The sequence below is a fragment of the Helianthus annuus genome, chromosome 4 (genome assembly GCF_002127325.2).
Source record: "Helianthus annuus cultivar XRQ/B chromosome 4, HanXRQr2.0-SUNRISE, whole genome shotgun sequence".
NCBI classification, from domain to species: Eukaryota; Viridiplantae; Streptophyta; class Magnoliopsida; order Asterales; family Asteraceae; genus Helianthus; species Helianthus annuus.
In genome coordinates this window covers 179,261,504-179,278,859 of record NC_035436.2, presented here as the reverse complement: position 1 = coordinate 179,278,859, position 17,356 = coordinate 179,261,504, and the positions used below count along the sequence as shown (strand labels likewise).

The 17,356-nt window shown below is 34.5% G+C and overlaps 3 protein-coding genes across 3 annotated transcripts; 1 reads left to right on the top strand and 2 right to left on the bottom strand.

The window, feature by feature from the left end:
- Positions 1 to 1,433: 1,433 nt before the first annotated feature.
- On the top strand, positions 1,434 to 7,698 carry LOC110937450 (vacuolar protein sorting-associated protein 2 homolog 2). Its single transcript, XM_022179871.2, has 11 exons — positions 1,434 to 1,673; positions 4,548 to 4,592; positions 5,084 to 5,118; positions 5,207 to 5,257; positions 5,404 to 5,508; positions 6,039 to 6,110; positions 6,249 to 6,320; positions 6,523 to 6,603; positions 6,693 to 6,728; positions 6,957 to 7,015; positions 7,450 to 7,698. Exons 1-11 carry the CDS (start codon positions 1,640 to 1,642, stop codon positions 7,508 to 7,510), a joined length of 651 nt encoding a protein of 216 aa, XP_022035563.1. The 5' UTR covers positions 1,434 to 1,639; the 3' UTR covers positions 7,511 to 7,698.
- LOC110937448 (glutathione S-transferase T3-like) lies at positions 2,259 to 3,900 on the bottom strand. Its single transcript, XM_022179870.2, has 2 exons — positions 3,405 to 3,900; positions 2,259 to 3,041 (listed from the first exon to the last, which is right to left on the bottom strand). Exons 1-2 carry the CDS (start codon positions 3,889 to 3,891, stop codon positions 2,305 to 2,307), a joined length of 1,224 nt encoding a protein of 407 aa, XP_022035562.2. The 5' UTR covers positions 3,892 to 3,900; the 3' UTR covers positions 2,259 to 2,304.
- Positions 7,699 to 10,707: 3,009 nt separating the features above from the next.
- LOC110933978 (probable serine/threonine-protein kinase PBL5) lies at positions 10,708 to 14,928 on the bottom strand. The gene is made up of 7 exons (XM_022177175.2): positions 14,657 to 14,928; positions 12,832 to 13,368; positions 12,119 to 12,760; positions 11,911 to 12,050; positions 11,241 to 11,453; positions 11,022 to 11,177; positions 10,708 to 10,925 (listed from the first exon to the last, which is right to left on the bottom strand). Exons 1-7 carry the CDS (start codon positions 14,805 to 14,807, stop codon positions 10,866 to 10,868), a joined length of 1,899 nt encoding a protein of 632 aa, XP_022032867.2. The 5' UTR covers positions 14,808 to 14,928; the 3' UTR covers positions 10,708 to 10,865.
- Between the last annotated feature and the right edge of the window lie 2,428 nt (positions 14,929 to 17,356).

Below are 17,356 nucleotides of genomic sequence, written 5' to 3'. Positions count from 1 at the left end.
GTTGGTTAGCTGTTGTAATGGGTTCTGTCACTTGGTTAGTTGTGGTAAACCTGGTACATATGAACAAGTAACAAATGTATCGGTTTCAATCTAAAAATTATGTTTTTTTTTAATTATTTCTCATACGAATGTATAAAAAAATTAATACCAATGGAATTAAATAAGAAAACTTGTCGGGAATGATGTTAACTTATTTCTATAACGACCCTCCAGCTGAAAACTTATGGTTCCGTCACTGAAAGTAGAGAAGTGGCTCTGCATATCTTTATTGGTCTGAACAAATACTATGATTTTGTCAATAGTTGAATAAAAAAAAACTACACATTTATACATTTCGTTAAGGTTAGGGGTGCAAACGAGCCGAGCCGAGCCCGAGCTCGGCCAGGCTCGAGCTCGAGCTCGATTAACTTATGAGAGCTCAGGCTCGGGCTCGGCTCGATTCGAGCTTTGTTTTCAAAGCTCGAGCTCGGCTCGTTTATTATCTACTAATTAGTATATTAAATAAAAATAATATAAATAATAGACTTTTTAGGCTTGCGAGCTCGATAAATAAAGCTCGGGCTCGAGCTCGTTTACTAAATAAGCTTATTTTTAGGTTCGAGGTCGGCTTGTAAACAAGTTTAAATAAGCTCGGCTTGACTCGACTCGACTCGTTTACACTAAGGCTTGACGAGCCTAACGAGCTTCACATGTGAGGCTCGAGCTCGGGCTCGATAAACAAACGAGCTTTGTTTTGAGGCTCAAGCTCGGTTCGGGCTCGATAAGCATGGCCGGCCCTTAGGGTGGGCGGGTAGGACTACCGGCCAGGACCCGATACTTTAAAGGCACGTTATTTAAAAAAACTCTGATATGTAAATGTGAAAATAAATAAAATAATAGGGTATACTCATACAAACACCAACATTGGCCCACTTACAAAACTATTTTTATGGTTTAAATTAGTTATTAACCTATTTCCATTAGGTTTAAACCTTTAATAAGCCCAATACCCAAATCCGTTAAGGACTAAGGGTACGTTTTTTCAAGCTCGAATATGGTACATGAATTCTCAGGGCCGGCCTTGTCGATAAGGCTCGACTCGTTTCGAGCTTTTTCTCTAGCCGATCTCGAGTAGCTCGCGAGCCGCTCGTTCGTTTGCACCCCTAATTAAGGTCTAAGGGCACATTTTTTTCAAGCTCGAACAACGTATACAAATTCTTAAAGCCGGCCCGACTTTTCTACCATAAAAAAAAAAAAAAACCTGTGTCATTTATGACTCACTCTCTAGTCTCTCCTATCGTCTTTTCAGCGGAGGATAAGTTAAAAAAAAAAAAAAAAAAAACCTAATTCAAAATGAATTAGTTTATTTTCGTGAAGTCAAAAATTTTGTTAATCACGTCCGACTTGACTTTAATTACTAAATTAAATTTCACATTCTTAAACTGACATCCGAAGAAACATGGCTGGGTAAGCAATTTGTCGCATAGTGGAGTGGTAAAGCATGGGTATTACAGTCATTTCACACACATACAACGGCTACATGATCGCCGACCCTGTTAAAGCAAGCAGCCTCCACGCTCTCTCTCTCTCTCTCTCTCAAGTAGAAGAAGAGTAAGTAACCCCAGTTTCAGTTTCAGATCTGCTCGCTCATCATCCAGCCATGAACATCTTCAAGAAGAAGACTTCCCCCAAAGGTTCTTTCATTTTCTCTTTTACTTTTTCAAAATGTACCCTAAATCTTCCAACTTTCACAAGGGTTTAGGGTTAATGTTGTTGTAACTGTGATTGCTTTATGACGAATGTTTGCTTTTATCGGCAACTTTTACCCTCTTTAGCCTTCAGTCAGTTAATTGAATACCTAACTAATTGCCTGATTATTATTTTTATACTAATTGGTGTTGTTTTAATTGTTTATCTCTCATTACCTGTTAGCAAACTTTGGTTTCTAAAATTACCTGTTAGAACTTAGAACTAATATAATGTAATTCTTAGAATTGAAGAATTGATGAAAGGATTCAAAAGCGGAAATTCATTTCACTCTAAGGGCATGTGTAGTCATAAAGCCCTCAAAGGGGCGTTATGCGCCATGTGGCATGCCACGTCAGCAAGGGGCTTTATGGGGCTTTATGTAATTTGAGGCCGTAGTCATAAAGCCCCTGTGTAATCATTACTCATTTTTTAATTTTTATTTTTTTTAATTCATTTTGTAAGTTTTTTAAAAATAAAATTCATTTCATTAAATAAAAAAAAGTACAATAAAATTAAAAAAAAAAACATGAAACTAGAAAAAAAAACATTAAACTAGCATAAAAAAAAATTACACAATCAAAGATTATATTTTTTTTCAATCCGCTCCTTTTGTGCCAACGCCATTTTCAACGCTTTTCCCGTTAAGTGGTCATGCGGTTTGGAGTAGAAGTCAAAGTCGTGAGCCCATTGTCGATCCCGCATAATCTCCGTAACTTTTTCGTTCTCCTCCAAACGTTTGTTACCGAGTTCGTGTATGTCTTGAAGCCGCTTGTTTATCTCCGAAAATGCGTGACTCATATCCGTTCCCATAGACATCGACGACGACTCGGGTTTTTTCGCCCGGCTTTTTCTTCCGGGCGGTCTTGGTAGCTCCTCCACCGGCTCGTCATCCGGAATATCCTCGTTCAAGCCGATGTTTCGAGCGTCGGAGGTTGGCGTTTCGGGTTCACCCGACTCGTTTGTTTTGGACCTCTTTGATGGCCGTGTATTTCCCGAACGACCACTAGGAGTAGTTACGACGGCCCATTTGGGGCTATGGCGAAGGATTTGCCAACACTTCATGTACGGGAAATGGCCATTAGCGTTCGTATACTCGACCAATGCCTCTTGCGTAATGTCTTCATCGTTACTTCCACTTTTCCATCCGGAATACAAGCGTTGGTACACGGTTTGAAAGTTTGTGCACTTCTTGTTTATATCGGACCACTTCCCCGATATAGAGTCCGGTAGGCGGTATTCCTCTCCCCTACCCATGAGCTCGAAAAAGAGTTCTCGTATTCGGTTCCAAAATACGGTTTTACTTTGATTGTTTGCTACACACAAAACAATATAAAATGTTAGCTCAAAATTTAAAAAATAAAAACTGGAAATAATAAAAAACAGAAAAAAAAAATAAAAAACAGAAAGTAATTAAAAAACAGAAAATAAAACTGGAAATAATAAAAAACAGAAAAAAAAAAATAAAAAACAGAAAGTAATTAAAAAACAGAAAATAATAAACATAAAATAATAAAACAGAAAATAAATAACAGAAAATTATAAAACAGAAAAAAAATTTAAAAACAGAAAATAAATTTAAAACAGAAAATAAATAACCGAAAATAAAAAAAAACAGAAAAAAATATAAAAACAGAAAAAAAATATAAAAACAGAAAAAAAAAAAAAAATAAACATACCTATGACCGGGTCCTCCGAAACATCGATGAAAGCGCGGGTTAACGCATACTCCTCTTCGGGCTCCCACGTTTGCACATTTTTTTTCGTTCGGGTGTTGGTTTCAACTTTCTTTTTATGTGCCCGTTTTGCTTTTCCTTTTCCTTTTTGCGTCTCCGGTTGCGTATCCGGTACCTCGGGTTGCGTCTCCGGAACAACATCGGGTTCGTGTAGTGGGGAGCCGAACGCTTGAGCCGACCCAAACGCTTGAGACGACCCCATCCCATCCATGTTTTGACTTGGGTTCCACCCGTAGAGATTAGGGTCCCATGATAAAGGTTGGTTCAAAAGATTCATGAACCCGGGACTTTGTTGATTGTAGTCGAGAAAACCGGAGCCGAAAGGGTTGGGTCTAGTGGGAACCGGTGCCACGGGACGAGTAGGATTGCCACTTTGGTTTGGGTCCGCACTAGATCGAGGAGGAATGAAGCCCCGGTTGAATGGATTCATTGTATAAAATATTTAAGAATTGTATAAAATATTGAGAGAGATAAGAATGTTTGAATGTGTATGGTAAAAAAATAATGAGATGAGAATGAATTTAAAGGAAAGTTTAAAAAGAAATTGAATTTTTTTTTTTTTTATTACATTCGACCGTTTGTAACGGTCAAAAAATTGAAAACAATTCTCCATAACGCCGCTAAGATGTTCGCGCTGGCCAAAAAAATTCAAACATGGCGCCGGGGGGGGCGGTGTTCGCGGCGCCATAATGGCGCTATGGCCCCTTCTCGCGCCCCAGTACACATTGCCTAATAGTTAAGAGGAAATGTTAAAAATCAAACTATTTAACTTTGAATTTAACATTTTTATCCTAAAAATCTAAATATTATCAACTTTTTAAAAAAACCTTAAATGGGTTAAATGGTTAACTCACTTGTTAAACAAGTCGTGAGGGGTTTAAAACAGGTCGTGTCAGCCGACCCAAAACCTGTTTTTCTAGTTTACCTGGTTGAAGTTTTGGGTCAGAATGAGTCTGTTATAAATGGTCAAATAGTTATCTAGTGGTCAATCTAAAATTCAAACTGCTGTGAATGAAATGGAGGGAGTCTATCTTTTGATTTTGTCGCATTTATGACTAATTGTTACATTTTGTATCCAATTTACAGATGCATTGAGGGAGAGCAAAAGAGAAATGGCCGTCGCCACACGCGGTAAAGTTGATGTCTTCATATACTTTGTAGCTGCAAGTTCTATTACAAAATGTGTTTTAACAGTACAAATACAATGTTGTTCTCTTCGTTAAAGTGGCAAGACGGGTGGACACGCGGGTTGGGTAACAGGTTAAAACTGGGTTCATGTTGAACTTGTCCATTTTCAGTATGGGTTGACACGTGCCAGACTACGTATTTTCTTCATTTAATTTTTTAATATCTACAAATAAGTAATGCCTTATGTATGATCGCAGAAACATGATTGTTCTAATGAAAATCTAAATCTTTGAATAAGAAAGTATGCATTGAAAATAGAGTTTGGAAAGCCGAACGTCTGTTTGACCCCTTTTGTGAACCATTCCCCTTTAAGCAAATTTTTCATTTAGCATTTATATCCGAATTTGATTCCAGTTTTTCAAATTTTGTAACATTATATATTCAAACATAAATTTTTTCTCTAGATCCAAGTTTTGATATGGTGCATTTTGCAGGTATTGAACGTGAAATCGCATCTTTACAAATGGAGGTATAATATAATATAATATCCGAGGTTATGTTATGCTACGTATGGTTTTTACTATCTTCATTAAGTTCACACACAAATTGGATTTCAGGAGAAGAAATTAGTCGCGGAGATTAAAAAAACAGCTAAAATTGGGAATGAGGTTAGTGCATCGTCTTGGTTCGCCTGCTAAAATATGTATATTTACAAGCAGCGTATATTATTGTGCAAAGGATGTTATATCAATATATAACATGATTTTTTAGTTAAAGAACAAGTTTACGATTGTGATACTTTTCATATGATCAGGCTGCCACCAAGATATTAGCTCGCCAGCTTGTTCGTCTTCGACAACAAATAACAAATTTGCAGGGGAGCCGTGCGCAGATTAGAGGTGTAGCAACTCATACACAGGTATTATATAAATATAATATTTGCCAATGTCATCAGCCACTGTTTAAAAAATACACTAAACTATACTTTTATGCTTTAAGGGTTGTTTGGATCTGTGTTTTGAAACTGATTATCTTAACAGTCGGTTTTTAATGTTTGGATAAACAAATTCTGCTTCTGGTTATCTGATTATTTAGGGGTCAAATATTTGATTTCATACTGGTTGCAATAGAACTAGTTGTCGGCTAAAATGGTAAACGTAATTACATATTTTTACCCCTACTGGTTGTAGGGGTGTGAATTTCTGACACGACCCGAAAACACGACACGACCCTAACACGACGGGTTTGGGTTTAGTTTAAACGGGTTCGGGTCAGTTTCAGGTTGAACCCGCAAACCCGTTTCGCTAAACGGGTCGGGTTCGGGTCAACTCGGTCGCTTTATTCAGTATTACTTAATCGTTTGATTTTCAATATTCACAAGCACATTTATCACATTCATTTGTATATGCTTACTGAGTTTTGAGTTTTTTTTTTTGTTTTTTTGTGCAGGCTCTTTATGCCAACACATCTATCTCTACTGGAATGAAAGGTGCAACAAAAGCAATGGTTGCCATGAACAAGGTACAAATAGAAACTTATAAAAGTAGCTTTAAACGGTTCAGCCTGTTTACTTTCTTATCAATAGAATACAACCAAGTTAAATCTTTTATCCAACATGGTATTTATGTTTTTTTAAATGATCTGTAATTTTCTTTCCAGGAAATGGCCCCAGCAAAACAAGCTAAAGTGATCAAGAATTTCCAGAAGGAGTCAGCTCAGTTGGACATGACGGTAAGTTTAGATCAGTTTTTTTTTTTTTTTTTTTTTTTTTTTTTTTTTTTTTTTTAAATTACTTTTGGCATTTTGGATAAACAATTCTGGATGATTAGTTTCCAATAAATTTATTAAACCATCAGAATTCCCAAAAACTTCAAACACTCTTATGGCGGTACTAGCATATCCGACAACATAATTTGCAACTTATTGTTGACAGATCGAGATGATGTCTGAGTCAATTGATGAAACCCTAGACAAAGATGAGGCTGAAGAGGAAACAGAGGAGCTTACAAACCAGGTAGAAATTATCATGCAACTATGTTGTCAGTTTTCTAGCATCCCTGTATAAAAAAAAAATATAACATTTTTGGCCCATTTGTTGTGTAGGTGCTTGATGAGATTGGTGTAGGCATCGCTTCACAGGTGAGTTTTGTATATGACTTGTTATGTACTCTTGGAAATAGAGATTTGTGTGTGGTAATTTTGGTTAAGTTTTGTAAAATAAACTGTATATTTAGCATACAACTTTTCTACACACGACTTGTGGTTTTTTCTAGAAAATGGACTATGTACAACTTTCTATAACTTGTTTACCCATCCTGCTCGAAAGAATGACTGTACAACTTTCTAATAACGTTTGTTTTTTTATAGTTATCTTCTGCACCAAAAGGTCGACTCGGACCCAAGAAGGTTGACAATACTGTCCCCAGGTATGTCAATTAGTATCTATAATGAAAGTCATTAACTTTTACCATACCCACCCCAATTGCAATGAATGAACAGGGGCGGATCTAGGCCACTTTTGTGGGTTCCCAGGAACCCATTCGGTTTGGAAAAAATTAGTGAGAACCTTGTATGATTTGGAAAAAGTTAGTGAGAAATTACTGAGAATCTAACAAAAGGAACCCAGTAAAAAAAGTTATTAGATCCGCCGTCCTTGAAGTCTCATTAATCAGTTTTTTTTTTTTTTTTTAACTTTTGGCATTTTCGATGACACATTAAAATGAGATCGTAACGAAAGAAAACATTAATTGGCTGAACTGCATATATTGTCATGAGAGCATATTCATTTTTAAAGATTTCATTTTACTTAGTTATTTCATATATATATATATATATTTTTGTAAATAACTTTTCTGTGCAGCTCTGTGCCAAATGATGTTGATGATCTTGAAAAGAGACTTGCTTCTCTTCGACGCATTTGATATGTGAGACGTTGCATCCAGACGAGGACCAGAAGTCTTTTGTGTATAGTCTTGTATCGTCTTTATAAATGTTAGTATAATGAACACTGAAAATTATTTGTTTTTCCTTTTCTAAGCATCGATAATATGTAATCAAACCAAAATTAAGACCCATTAAACAAATTATAAACTATTAGTGGATTTATGTAGCGTTTTTCTTTTCTAATATAAAGCTGTTTAATCTATAAATCTATATCTATATCTGTATTTTTTTACTTAATAAAATAAAACACCGGGCACACTTATTCTAGGTCATCTACTTTTTGAATTTCTTGTCTCTCTCGCATATTTAATTATGGATAGTTATTATTAATTTATTGATAGTTTTTCTATTCATTAACAAGTGAATTTGATAGGAAATTAATTATAAATTTTCTAAATATTTTTTTTATTAAAAAACTTACATATAAGTCATCAAATAACACCGAATTCAAAATTGTGTTTGTTAAAATATTATAAAAAGGAAGAATAGCGATGAGTAGATGTTTTTACAAGTGATTTCCAAGAAAATTATAATATTTAATGTGGTTAGATGGTTTGAATCGTAAAAATATGTCAAATAAAAAAAAACAGGTGGTATTAGGAGTCCACATTTTAGTCCTTGTATGTATATTTGTAATTTAACTTAACTTGTGTTAAAAATGATAATTATTTTTTTTGAAAATTATGTTAAAGATGATATGTAAATGAGTAAGTACGCTTAAGTTGAGTTCAGTTATATAAAAAAATTAATACACAGTTGAAAAAAATGTTTTAAAAATTAAGTTAACATAATAAATTATATGTCAAGTTAAAGTTTAATTTTTTAAAAAAACTAGAATTACGACCCGCCGCAATGCGGCGGGGATTCTTTAGTTATAACTAAGTCGATTTAGGACGCGCATGTTATGTTGAACCTTTCAAACTGGAAAAAATAGACGATGTAAAAACGTTCACCCACACATGTACGTTGCGTCGTGTTAACTCGCAAAATTTAGAACGAAACATAAAAACGTTAAACCAAAGACGCACGTTTCGATGTGTTTAGTCACAAAATTTTTGAACGAAGCATAAAGCGAAAAAATTTGCGGAAAATAAACATTATAAAGGACCAAAGTTGAAAGTAAAAAAAGTTGTGAGGATAGATTGCAAAAGATAAAAAGTTTTATGTTAAAAGTAAAAAACAAATAGTTTTGCGTTAAAGGTAATTTATGAAATACATTTGAGTGAAAAGTTAAAAAATCATTTTTTTAAAAAACCCTCAAAGCCAAGGTTACGACAATCATATGCATAACCATATAAAATACATTTGAGTGAAAAGTTAAAAAATCATTTTTTTTAAAAACCCTCAAAGCCAAGGTTACAACAACCATATGCATAACCATTTTTTTTTTGGAAAACTCTCAAAGGCAAGATTACAACAAATAAGTAAAAAAATCAAAGTGGTTAAATCGCAAAATATGGAAACTTTTGAATTAGAAGTGAAAAATCAAATTAATCAAAGGGGTTAAATTGTATAAGATGAAAACATTTGAATTAGAAGTGAAAAATAAAATTAATCAAAGGGGTTAAATTAACAAAGATTAAACTATAAACTTAAATTGTCAAAGATTAAAACTTTAAGGTTAAAAATGAAACAAAGATTAAAACTTTAAACTTAAATTGTGAAAGATTAAAACCTTAGGGTTAACAAGGAAAATTCCAATTTTTTTTTGAAAATCTCCCAAAGCCAATTGTACAACCTTGATATGCATAAGTTTGTTGTTTCTTTATAAGGTTATAATATTTGATGACTTTACGTTTAATTTTGGAAGTTCAATTATTTATAAATCTATAAATAACCTTTTTTTTACGTAAAATCTTACATTTAAGTCCCAAAATAACATCAAACTCAAAATTGTGTTCGTTAAAATATTATAAAACGGAAAAATGATATAGTAATTGTTTTTTTAAGGGCGATTTCTAAAAATTTAATGTGATTGGACGAATTGAATGATATAGTAATTGTTTTTTTACGGGTGATTTCTTTTTAGGAAAGCGCTGAAGATTGTTCGCTTTGGACCTCCAAAATGGTTGAGCTAGCCCTGAAGAAAAGGCTAGTAGGGCAGGATGGGTCACTGAGGTCTTCAAAGTTCTAAACATCAATCGCTAATTTATTCCAGTCAAGAATGATTATGCGGTTCAATTTGTCAAACTGCTTTATATTCGTCTCCATCCCTTCGCATCTCACAAGTTCTCTCCATTTTGTTGAATTGCTTTCATGTTTTGTTTAGGTGGTGGTGATTTGAGGCTTTTTTGGCTGATTTTATGTAACACCTCGTAAAATCGTGTCAAATTATTTAAAGACACGTGTCCATTCTCAAATGTGCCTAATATTGGACGAGAATGACTAATTTTGTCAAATTTTGAAAGCTTGAATGTGGAGAGACTAAAGGTGCAACATGCCAATTAATGGCCTCTCAATGACCCTTTACGGACTGTAAGCCTTAGTGCTTACGGACCACAAGCATATTTTATTTTTGTTCCTGAGCGTCGTATACGGACCGCAAAGCTTTATAGCTTACAGTCCGTAAGGATGTTGAATTATGTGTGCGCTGAGTAGGCTTACGGACTGTAAGCCTTTAGCCCATACGGTCCGTAAGGGGCAGATTTATGCTTGGTTTGACTCCTCAACCACAAAAAAATTCAGCGACCAGATTGCCAATCACAACCGAGTAACAAAATTCTTGTATACCTCTTCATATGTGTGGTGATGATCAGATCCTTCCCTTGGTTCTAAAGAGAATATAGCGATCTGACGCGTTTTGATCCCAAAAGCTGATGTGTAATGCGCGAAGCGAAGCGCACGCATCACGTATGCAAGGTGTTCTTTATCAAAAAATACTTAAAAATTATTTATAGCTAATATTTTAACTTGTCAACCTTTAAACACTAAAATCTAAGATACTTTCACCATTTATAGTCAGATTTGTTCAATCGATAGTCTAACTTGTTCAAATACTGATCAACTGTATAAGGCGCCACATCGGACAACATCATTTGATTCCACTACATTGTTTGCCATTCATAGGAACTGCATAATGGAGTATCTTTTAGATGACAAAAGGGTATTTTTGTATACTTTCTTTTGTCAAACATATTTGATGAACAGAACTAACCTTCAAACCCAGATTATTTAATAACTAAATTGAACACAATATCCATCCATATACATTAAACATCATGTGAATACAAAAATAGATGTCACATTCAAATAGTTTTCATGATGAAGCGTATACGAATTCGGATATCCAACCGTGTTAACCGGGTGTGGCTATAAACTTCAATCTATTTGACATTACTTTGGTTCTATGTACCTTGTAGTACCATTTTTAATGCGTTCTAATTCCCGCACCACCTGCATTCCCATTATGGGTCATCAGTAATATATAACGACGATATGTAGCAAACTAATACGTCGAAACTAACTACATTATTCACCATCAAAACTTACATCTTTCATTGTCTCTCTCTTGGTTGGATCTTTCTTGAGACAACCTTCTGCTAGTTTTACCATGAGATAAAGTTGGAAGACATGAACATCATGGGAATCAAGAATCTTCTCATCGATTAGACACGGATAATTCTTGTCTTCAAGAAGCGGTCTTGCCTGCAAATATACGGGATCAAAATAATTTCATACGCTTTGATGTTACGTAAGTGCTTGCCTTACCCATTCAACTAGAGTTTTATCCTTAAACTTGTCCTCTTTTGTTTTGCATCCGGTGATGAGCTGTAATAGGACCACGCCAAATGAGTAAACATCCGTCTTTGTTGACACTTTCCCATACTCTGCGTACTCGGGTGCTACATATCCAAGGGTCCCCACCACACCAGTTTCATCTGTATCAACACAGATTGTTCTTGCTAGACCAAAATCACCTAGCTGATTTACATTAAAAAAATAAGGTACTCGCTAAGGGAATCGGTTAGACAAATTGTAAAATGTTTTGATTTTATCAATCCCACCTTTTGTCTGTTGGCCAATAATAATCCCACCTGAGACTGAGGATATACACCAACAGTCCCACCTTTTAGACTATTTTTCTCACTGGACCTCCGTTAAATAATCTAACGGAGTTAGTTTTAAATGACGTGGATGTTCACTGGGCAATTACGTGGGATTAATAATCCCACCTTTTGTTTGTTGGCCAGTTGTTGCCCAGTCAGCATCCATGTCATTAAAAACGAATTAGATGTTTAAACGGATGTCCTGAGAAAAAATAGTCTAAAAGGTGGGACTGCTGGCGGAGATATTCTCAGGTGGGATTATTATTGGCCAACAGACAAAATGTGGAATTAATAAAAAACAATTTCCCTTTCTTTTATGAAACATTCATTACCAGCGGTTCATAATCATGCGTTACAAGAATGTTATTCGGCCTCATGTCTCTGTGTATGATGTTTCTGCTGTGAAGATAATCTAACCCTCTTGCAGCCCCAAGTGCAATTTTTATTCTCTTGTCCCAAGTAAGTTCATGGCCTACAAATTATAAATGCATATCGTTAACAAGTATATATTCGCTTATCACCTAATCTATTTCTTCTTACTTGATAAATGTTGATCTAATGAACCATTGCACACAAACTCATAAACAAGCAGCCTGTGTGTTCCTTCTGAACATGATCCCAACAACATGACCAAATTCGGGTGTCTGGCTTTACTGAGTACGTTAACTTCAGATTTGAACTCTTTTTCGCCTTGAGAACTTACGTCTTTATGTTGTTTAATAGCAACTTTCAACCCACATTCTAGTTTTCCTTCATAAACAGAACCGAACCCGCCTTCTGATAAAAACTTTTCTGAAGAAAAACCGTTAGTCGCTTGTTGCAGCTCAGTGTAAGTGAAGTCTTGGGTTAACTGAATATTGGGACGTTTGTTTTCACAAACCGAACAAACAGAATCTTCAAATTTATCTTGTTCATCAAGCTGTTCTACCTCAGTCTGATCTTTCCTTTCAGGAATAGGATTTGTGGGTTGGATGCTTATAGAATCATTTTCATCTTGCGGAGCGTAAAAGTTTCTTGCGTCTGTAGAGCTTGAAACTTCAGACGTTGTGAAGCTTAAGGTGGAACTCATTGATGTAGATGAAACTTCAAAAGTTGTGAAGCTTAAGGTAGATACCGTAGATGCAGATGATCGGTAAGATGAAACCCCGTCTTCTGTTTTATGTTTTTGAGTATTTAAAGTTTCTGCAGACAACAAAAGATAAATAATTTACTTGAATAATTTTAACCCGAGCTAAATTTAGTTAATTACTCACTCTTTAGTATGAGTTCTTGTTTTGACATTACGGGTATCATTTCACCATAAGAAACATGATCACTGCTTATGGTTCTCTTAATCGATCTTTGTTTCTTTTCATCATTCATTATTGGCCCTCTAAGCTTTTCGATTGTTTCGTCTTTTTTCATCCTTAGTATGCCACATTTCAGCTTCTCCATAAAGTACTTTCTGTCTTTCTTCATCTGCCTGTCAAGTACCACCCATGTCACACTTAAACTATTTGCGGCTTTTGCAGCGACTTTCCTTGGAGAAGATCCAGCGTGCACACCTATGTAGAGTTTTATCTGGAAAATGCATTTTTTGGACTTGTTTAACGGATATACAATCGCTCTTAATTGTTTAAGTTGGAATTCGGTTAGCGTTTGAACCTTTTTCTCTATACAAATGGTAGACAATCGGATCACTTCCTCGCGTTTAAGATACTCCTCCTTTCTCATCTGTTCATCATCTTTACTCTTGGCGTGTGATCCACTGCCATCGATCAAACTCTTGATTGGCATGCTCTTGATTCTCACTACACGTAAGTTAGGCAACAGAAATTCGGTACTTAATAAGTTTTTTTTTTCTTGATTTTCTTGAAACGCATAATTATTGTCTTTGCATTATCAATAGCCCTGTAACAAACACAAACGTGGGCATGTTCGTGTTTGTTCATTTAACTTTAAGCGAACGTGGACATATAATCGAACACATTTTTTGTTCATGTTCGTTCATTAAGAAAATGGGCATGTTCGTGTATGTTCATGTCCGTTCGTTTTAAATCTAAACGAACAGTTCACGAACGTAATCAAACACAAACAAACTTAAACGAACGCAGTTGAACAAACACAAATGAACATAGCTGAACAAACATAATTGAAACACAAATTAACATGATCCAATTACATATATATATATATATATATATATATATATATAGTAATATAAATTGGTGAACAATTCAATACATTCCGTTGGAAATCCCATCTTTTATTATTAGAAAGCCAATTACTAATTAGTTACACTAGCGCGCACACACACATATACATATAATATAAATTGGTGATCAATTAAAGGAAATCCCATCTTTTATTATTAGAAAGCCAATTACTAATTCGTTACATTTATACAAGTAGTTAGAAAACCCCTATCATGTTTATATTTATATAAGGGTGAAGGGGTGGTTACCTATTTGGAATAGCTAAACTCCCCATTCACCCAATCAGACAGTGCCACGTCAATTCACCTAAATTGTTTACCTAATGCTCAAAAACGTTAGTGGTGGTTTACCTAATGTGGTTTAGGTAAACTATTTAAAAAAAAGGAAAAATGTGTGATAATTGAGAAGGAATGGACCCCACCACACGCCCATCTCTCTCCCCCCTTCCCTCCCTCTCCCTCAAGCGGTAAAGCTTCACCGAAAATGCCCCCCCCCTTCCAAAATCGGTAAACCTTTGGTCGGTCAAACGTTGGCGGTGGAGTGGGATTCGGTACCGACCACTTTACCGATCCCACACCGTTCACCCTAATATGACTACTTATGTATTTATTTAAAATTTAAACGAACAACATAAACAAACAGACATAAATGAATGAACATAAACGGACGTCATGAACATAAATGAACAAACAAAACATTCGTTCATGTTTGTTCGTTTAATTAAACGAACAAAAAGTTTTATTCGTATTCGTTCGTTTATTTAAATAAACGAATTTTCCGCCGAACAGTTCATAAACGTTCGGTTTGTTTACAGGCTTAATTATCGAGTTTAAAAGTGTTATATTTGTTGTATTATTATAATGAGGAATGAAAGATTTCACACATGGACTAGGATACTGGTGAATAACTCCAAGGAGTGTGAGCTCATCCCCTGATCTAACCGGTAAGCTTTCAAAGGCCGATACGATTGCACTTAAACCATCATTTCTCGATGCATCATGAATTACCATTAATCTTTGTACTTCTGTAGACATGATGTTCTTCTAATTTGTATAAACTGCAATATGGTAGATTTATAATAAGTTACACTGTGTGATGGGCAATGATCCACAAAACACTTATTCATTTTTTCTTGTAATAAGCTAAACTTGCTCATATACAAAAACAATATTATTATACCAGAAATCTGAATTTCTGAATAAAAACAATTAAGGAGGTTGTGTTTGTTAATAATGGACTTAAACCCATTGTCACGTTTGAGATGATACACAACCCAAATCGTTTCATGTACTTAGATAAACTGAACTTAAATTGAACCAAAATGAGAGTGTCAATTAATCAGAAACAATCAAACAATAAAAAGGGATAGTACAGACCATGGAAGTTGAAGTTGTTCTTATAGATTCCTAGTCTGACTGTTTTGAGTTCATTCCCTTCGCATATCCTTTATCTCTGGCGACTGGCCTACGATATTTATCATTGTCAGGAACAAGAAAAGATAATTCGCATTATGTCACAGCTTACGCTTTCGTCATTCTTGTTTCTTCCGTAAACAACCAGCTATATTTCCAGTGATGATAGTAACAAAGCTTGTTTCCCAATAAAAAAAATTCTAATTCTAATTTGTATGGTTGTATTGTATCTGTAGTGATGATTACAATGTTGCTTCATGCAAAATGAGTTGAAGGCTATCGCCTGTCCCAATGGTTAACAGGGTATTAGTGGGGCGTGTGAGTTTTCCTCAATGGGTTATCATAGTTACAAAAAAGATGAGAACCAAAATTCGAGCTTCTTTTGTGGTGTCATGTGGGGTGGGGACCAGTTAGTTAGAATTACTGGTCGTTGATCGAGGTGTCAAAATGAGCAGGTTGGATAATGGGGTCTAAGCGGGTAGCTTATGGTACTTGTTAGAAACATCTTTTGTCCAAATTATATTATATTTATAAACAAACAGTGTTTAAAATATTATTACAAAAGTTATATATTTATTTGGTAACTAACTTTTTTGTCATTATTGGCCTATATTGACCCTACCAATATTTTTAATCATATTTTTGGTATCATCAAATGTAGTAAATTATTAGTAATATACCACAGAGATCGGTGGATAAGGGATCTTAACAGGTGGACAAAAGGACTATTTGATCCTGGTTGATTACAGCTTTTAGTTGGAATATGAGTGATAGGGACACAATTTCAGATTAACTTAGAAATTAAACAGAATCAAATCATTTGTTTTGAATAATAGTATTTGTTCTAGGTTGGTTGTGTGAACACATGTAACAATATGTTAGAAAACTCATCTCATCTAGGGATTAACGACCCGTACATTCTCGCTATAGTTACAAGAAATGGTATGGGTTCAACCGTTCTTTCAGAATATTCAAGAACTCGTATAAAACCCTTAACCGGATAATTTGACACATAACTCATGGAACGTGTAAGAGATATCATTATACATGTTTATGATGTTTAGATAAGTAATTAGATAGTAAACTTTTATAAATAAGTTTATAGCATGTCGATTCGGCAACCCTTTTAAAGTTAGAATAACTTGTGTATACTATACTCCCACTCATGTTTCCCAGAATTACAAAAAATATATAAATATATATATATATATAGGGTGAAGTTATTGTAAAAAAGACCAAAAGTGTGAGAAAGGTAAGAAATAATCTCAACCATTAGATCTAAATTAATTGAAAAGGGTAAGATTGTAAATTAATTAACAAATTCAAATATGGTAATCCTTGATTTAAGGATTTGGAGAGAGAAAAACCTGGATTTTAGGAATTATAACCGTCCATAAATATAACACCATTCAGATCATGTTCATACATGGTGTTTTAAAATATAACACAATTCAGAAAATATAACACCATTCAGCACAAAAATAACACCATTCAGTACAAAAATAACACTATTCAGCAGTAAATAAAAAAAACACCATTCAGTACAAAGAATATAACACCATTCAGTACAAAAATAACACCATTCAGCAAACAAAATAACACCATTCAATAAACAAAATAACACCATTCAGAAAAAAACTAGTGCTAATACCCGCGAATTTCGCGGTGTTGAGAAATGATATGTTTTTTTTTTTTTTGAAAATAATACGATTATACTGGTCATAAAGAAACTGTATGGATGAACATACTATTGAAATTTGAAGATGATACGATTTGATTCTCTGGTTATAATGGCAATCTGAATTTAAACTAAATAAAATAACAAACGCATTGTACCGGAAACGTATATAAAGGGTGATCGAAAACTTATTGTAAGGTAATTGTTTTTTCGGATTTTAAATAAAAAGTGAACCCCTATTACTATAGCACTTATGCTTGCTTGAGTTTCGTAACCAATAACTTGGAATTCGCTTTCGACCAGTTGAAGAAACAATCGTCACCTAAGGAAATATGTTCAGCTTCAATTATATCATGCCACCCAACAACACCGTACCTATGATAGATAAAATATGAAAGAAATTGTTAGTAATTCATATACAAATACAGTGAAAGTTAAATAATAATATATAATAATAAGATAATAAATTGATGCACAAACCTTATTTGACCAT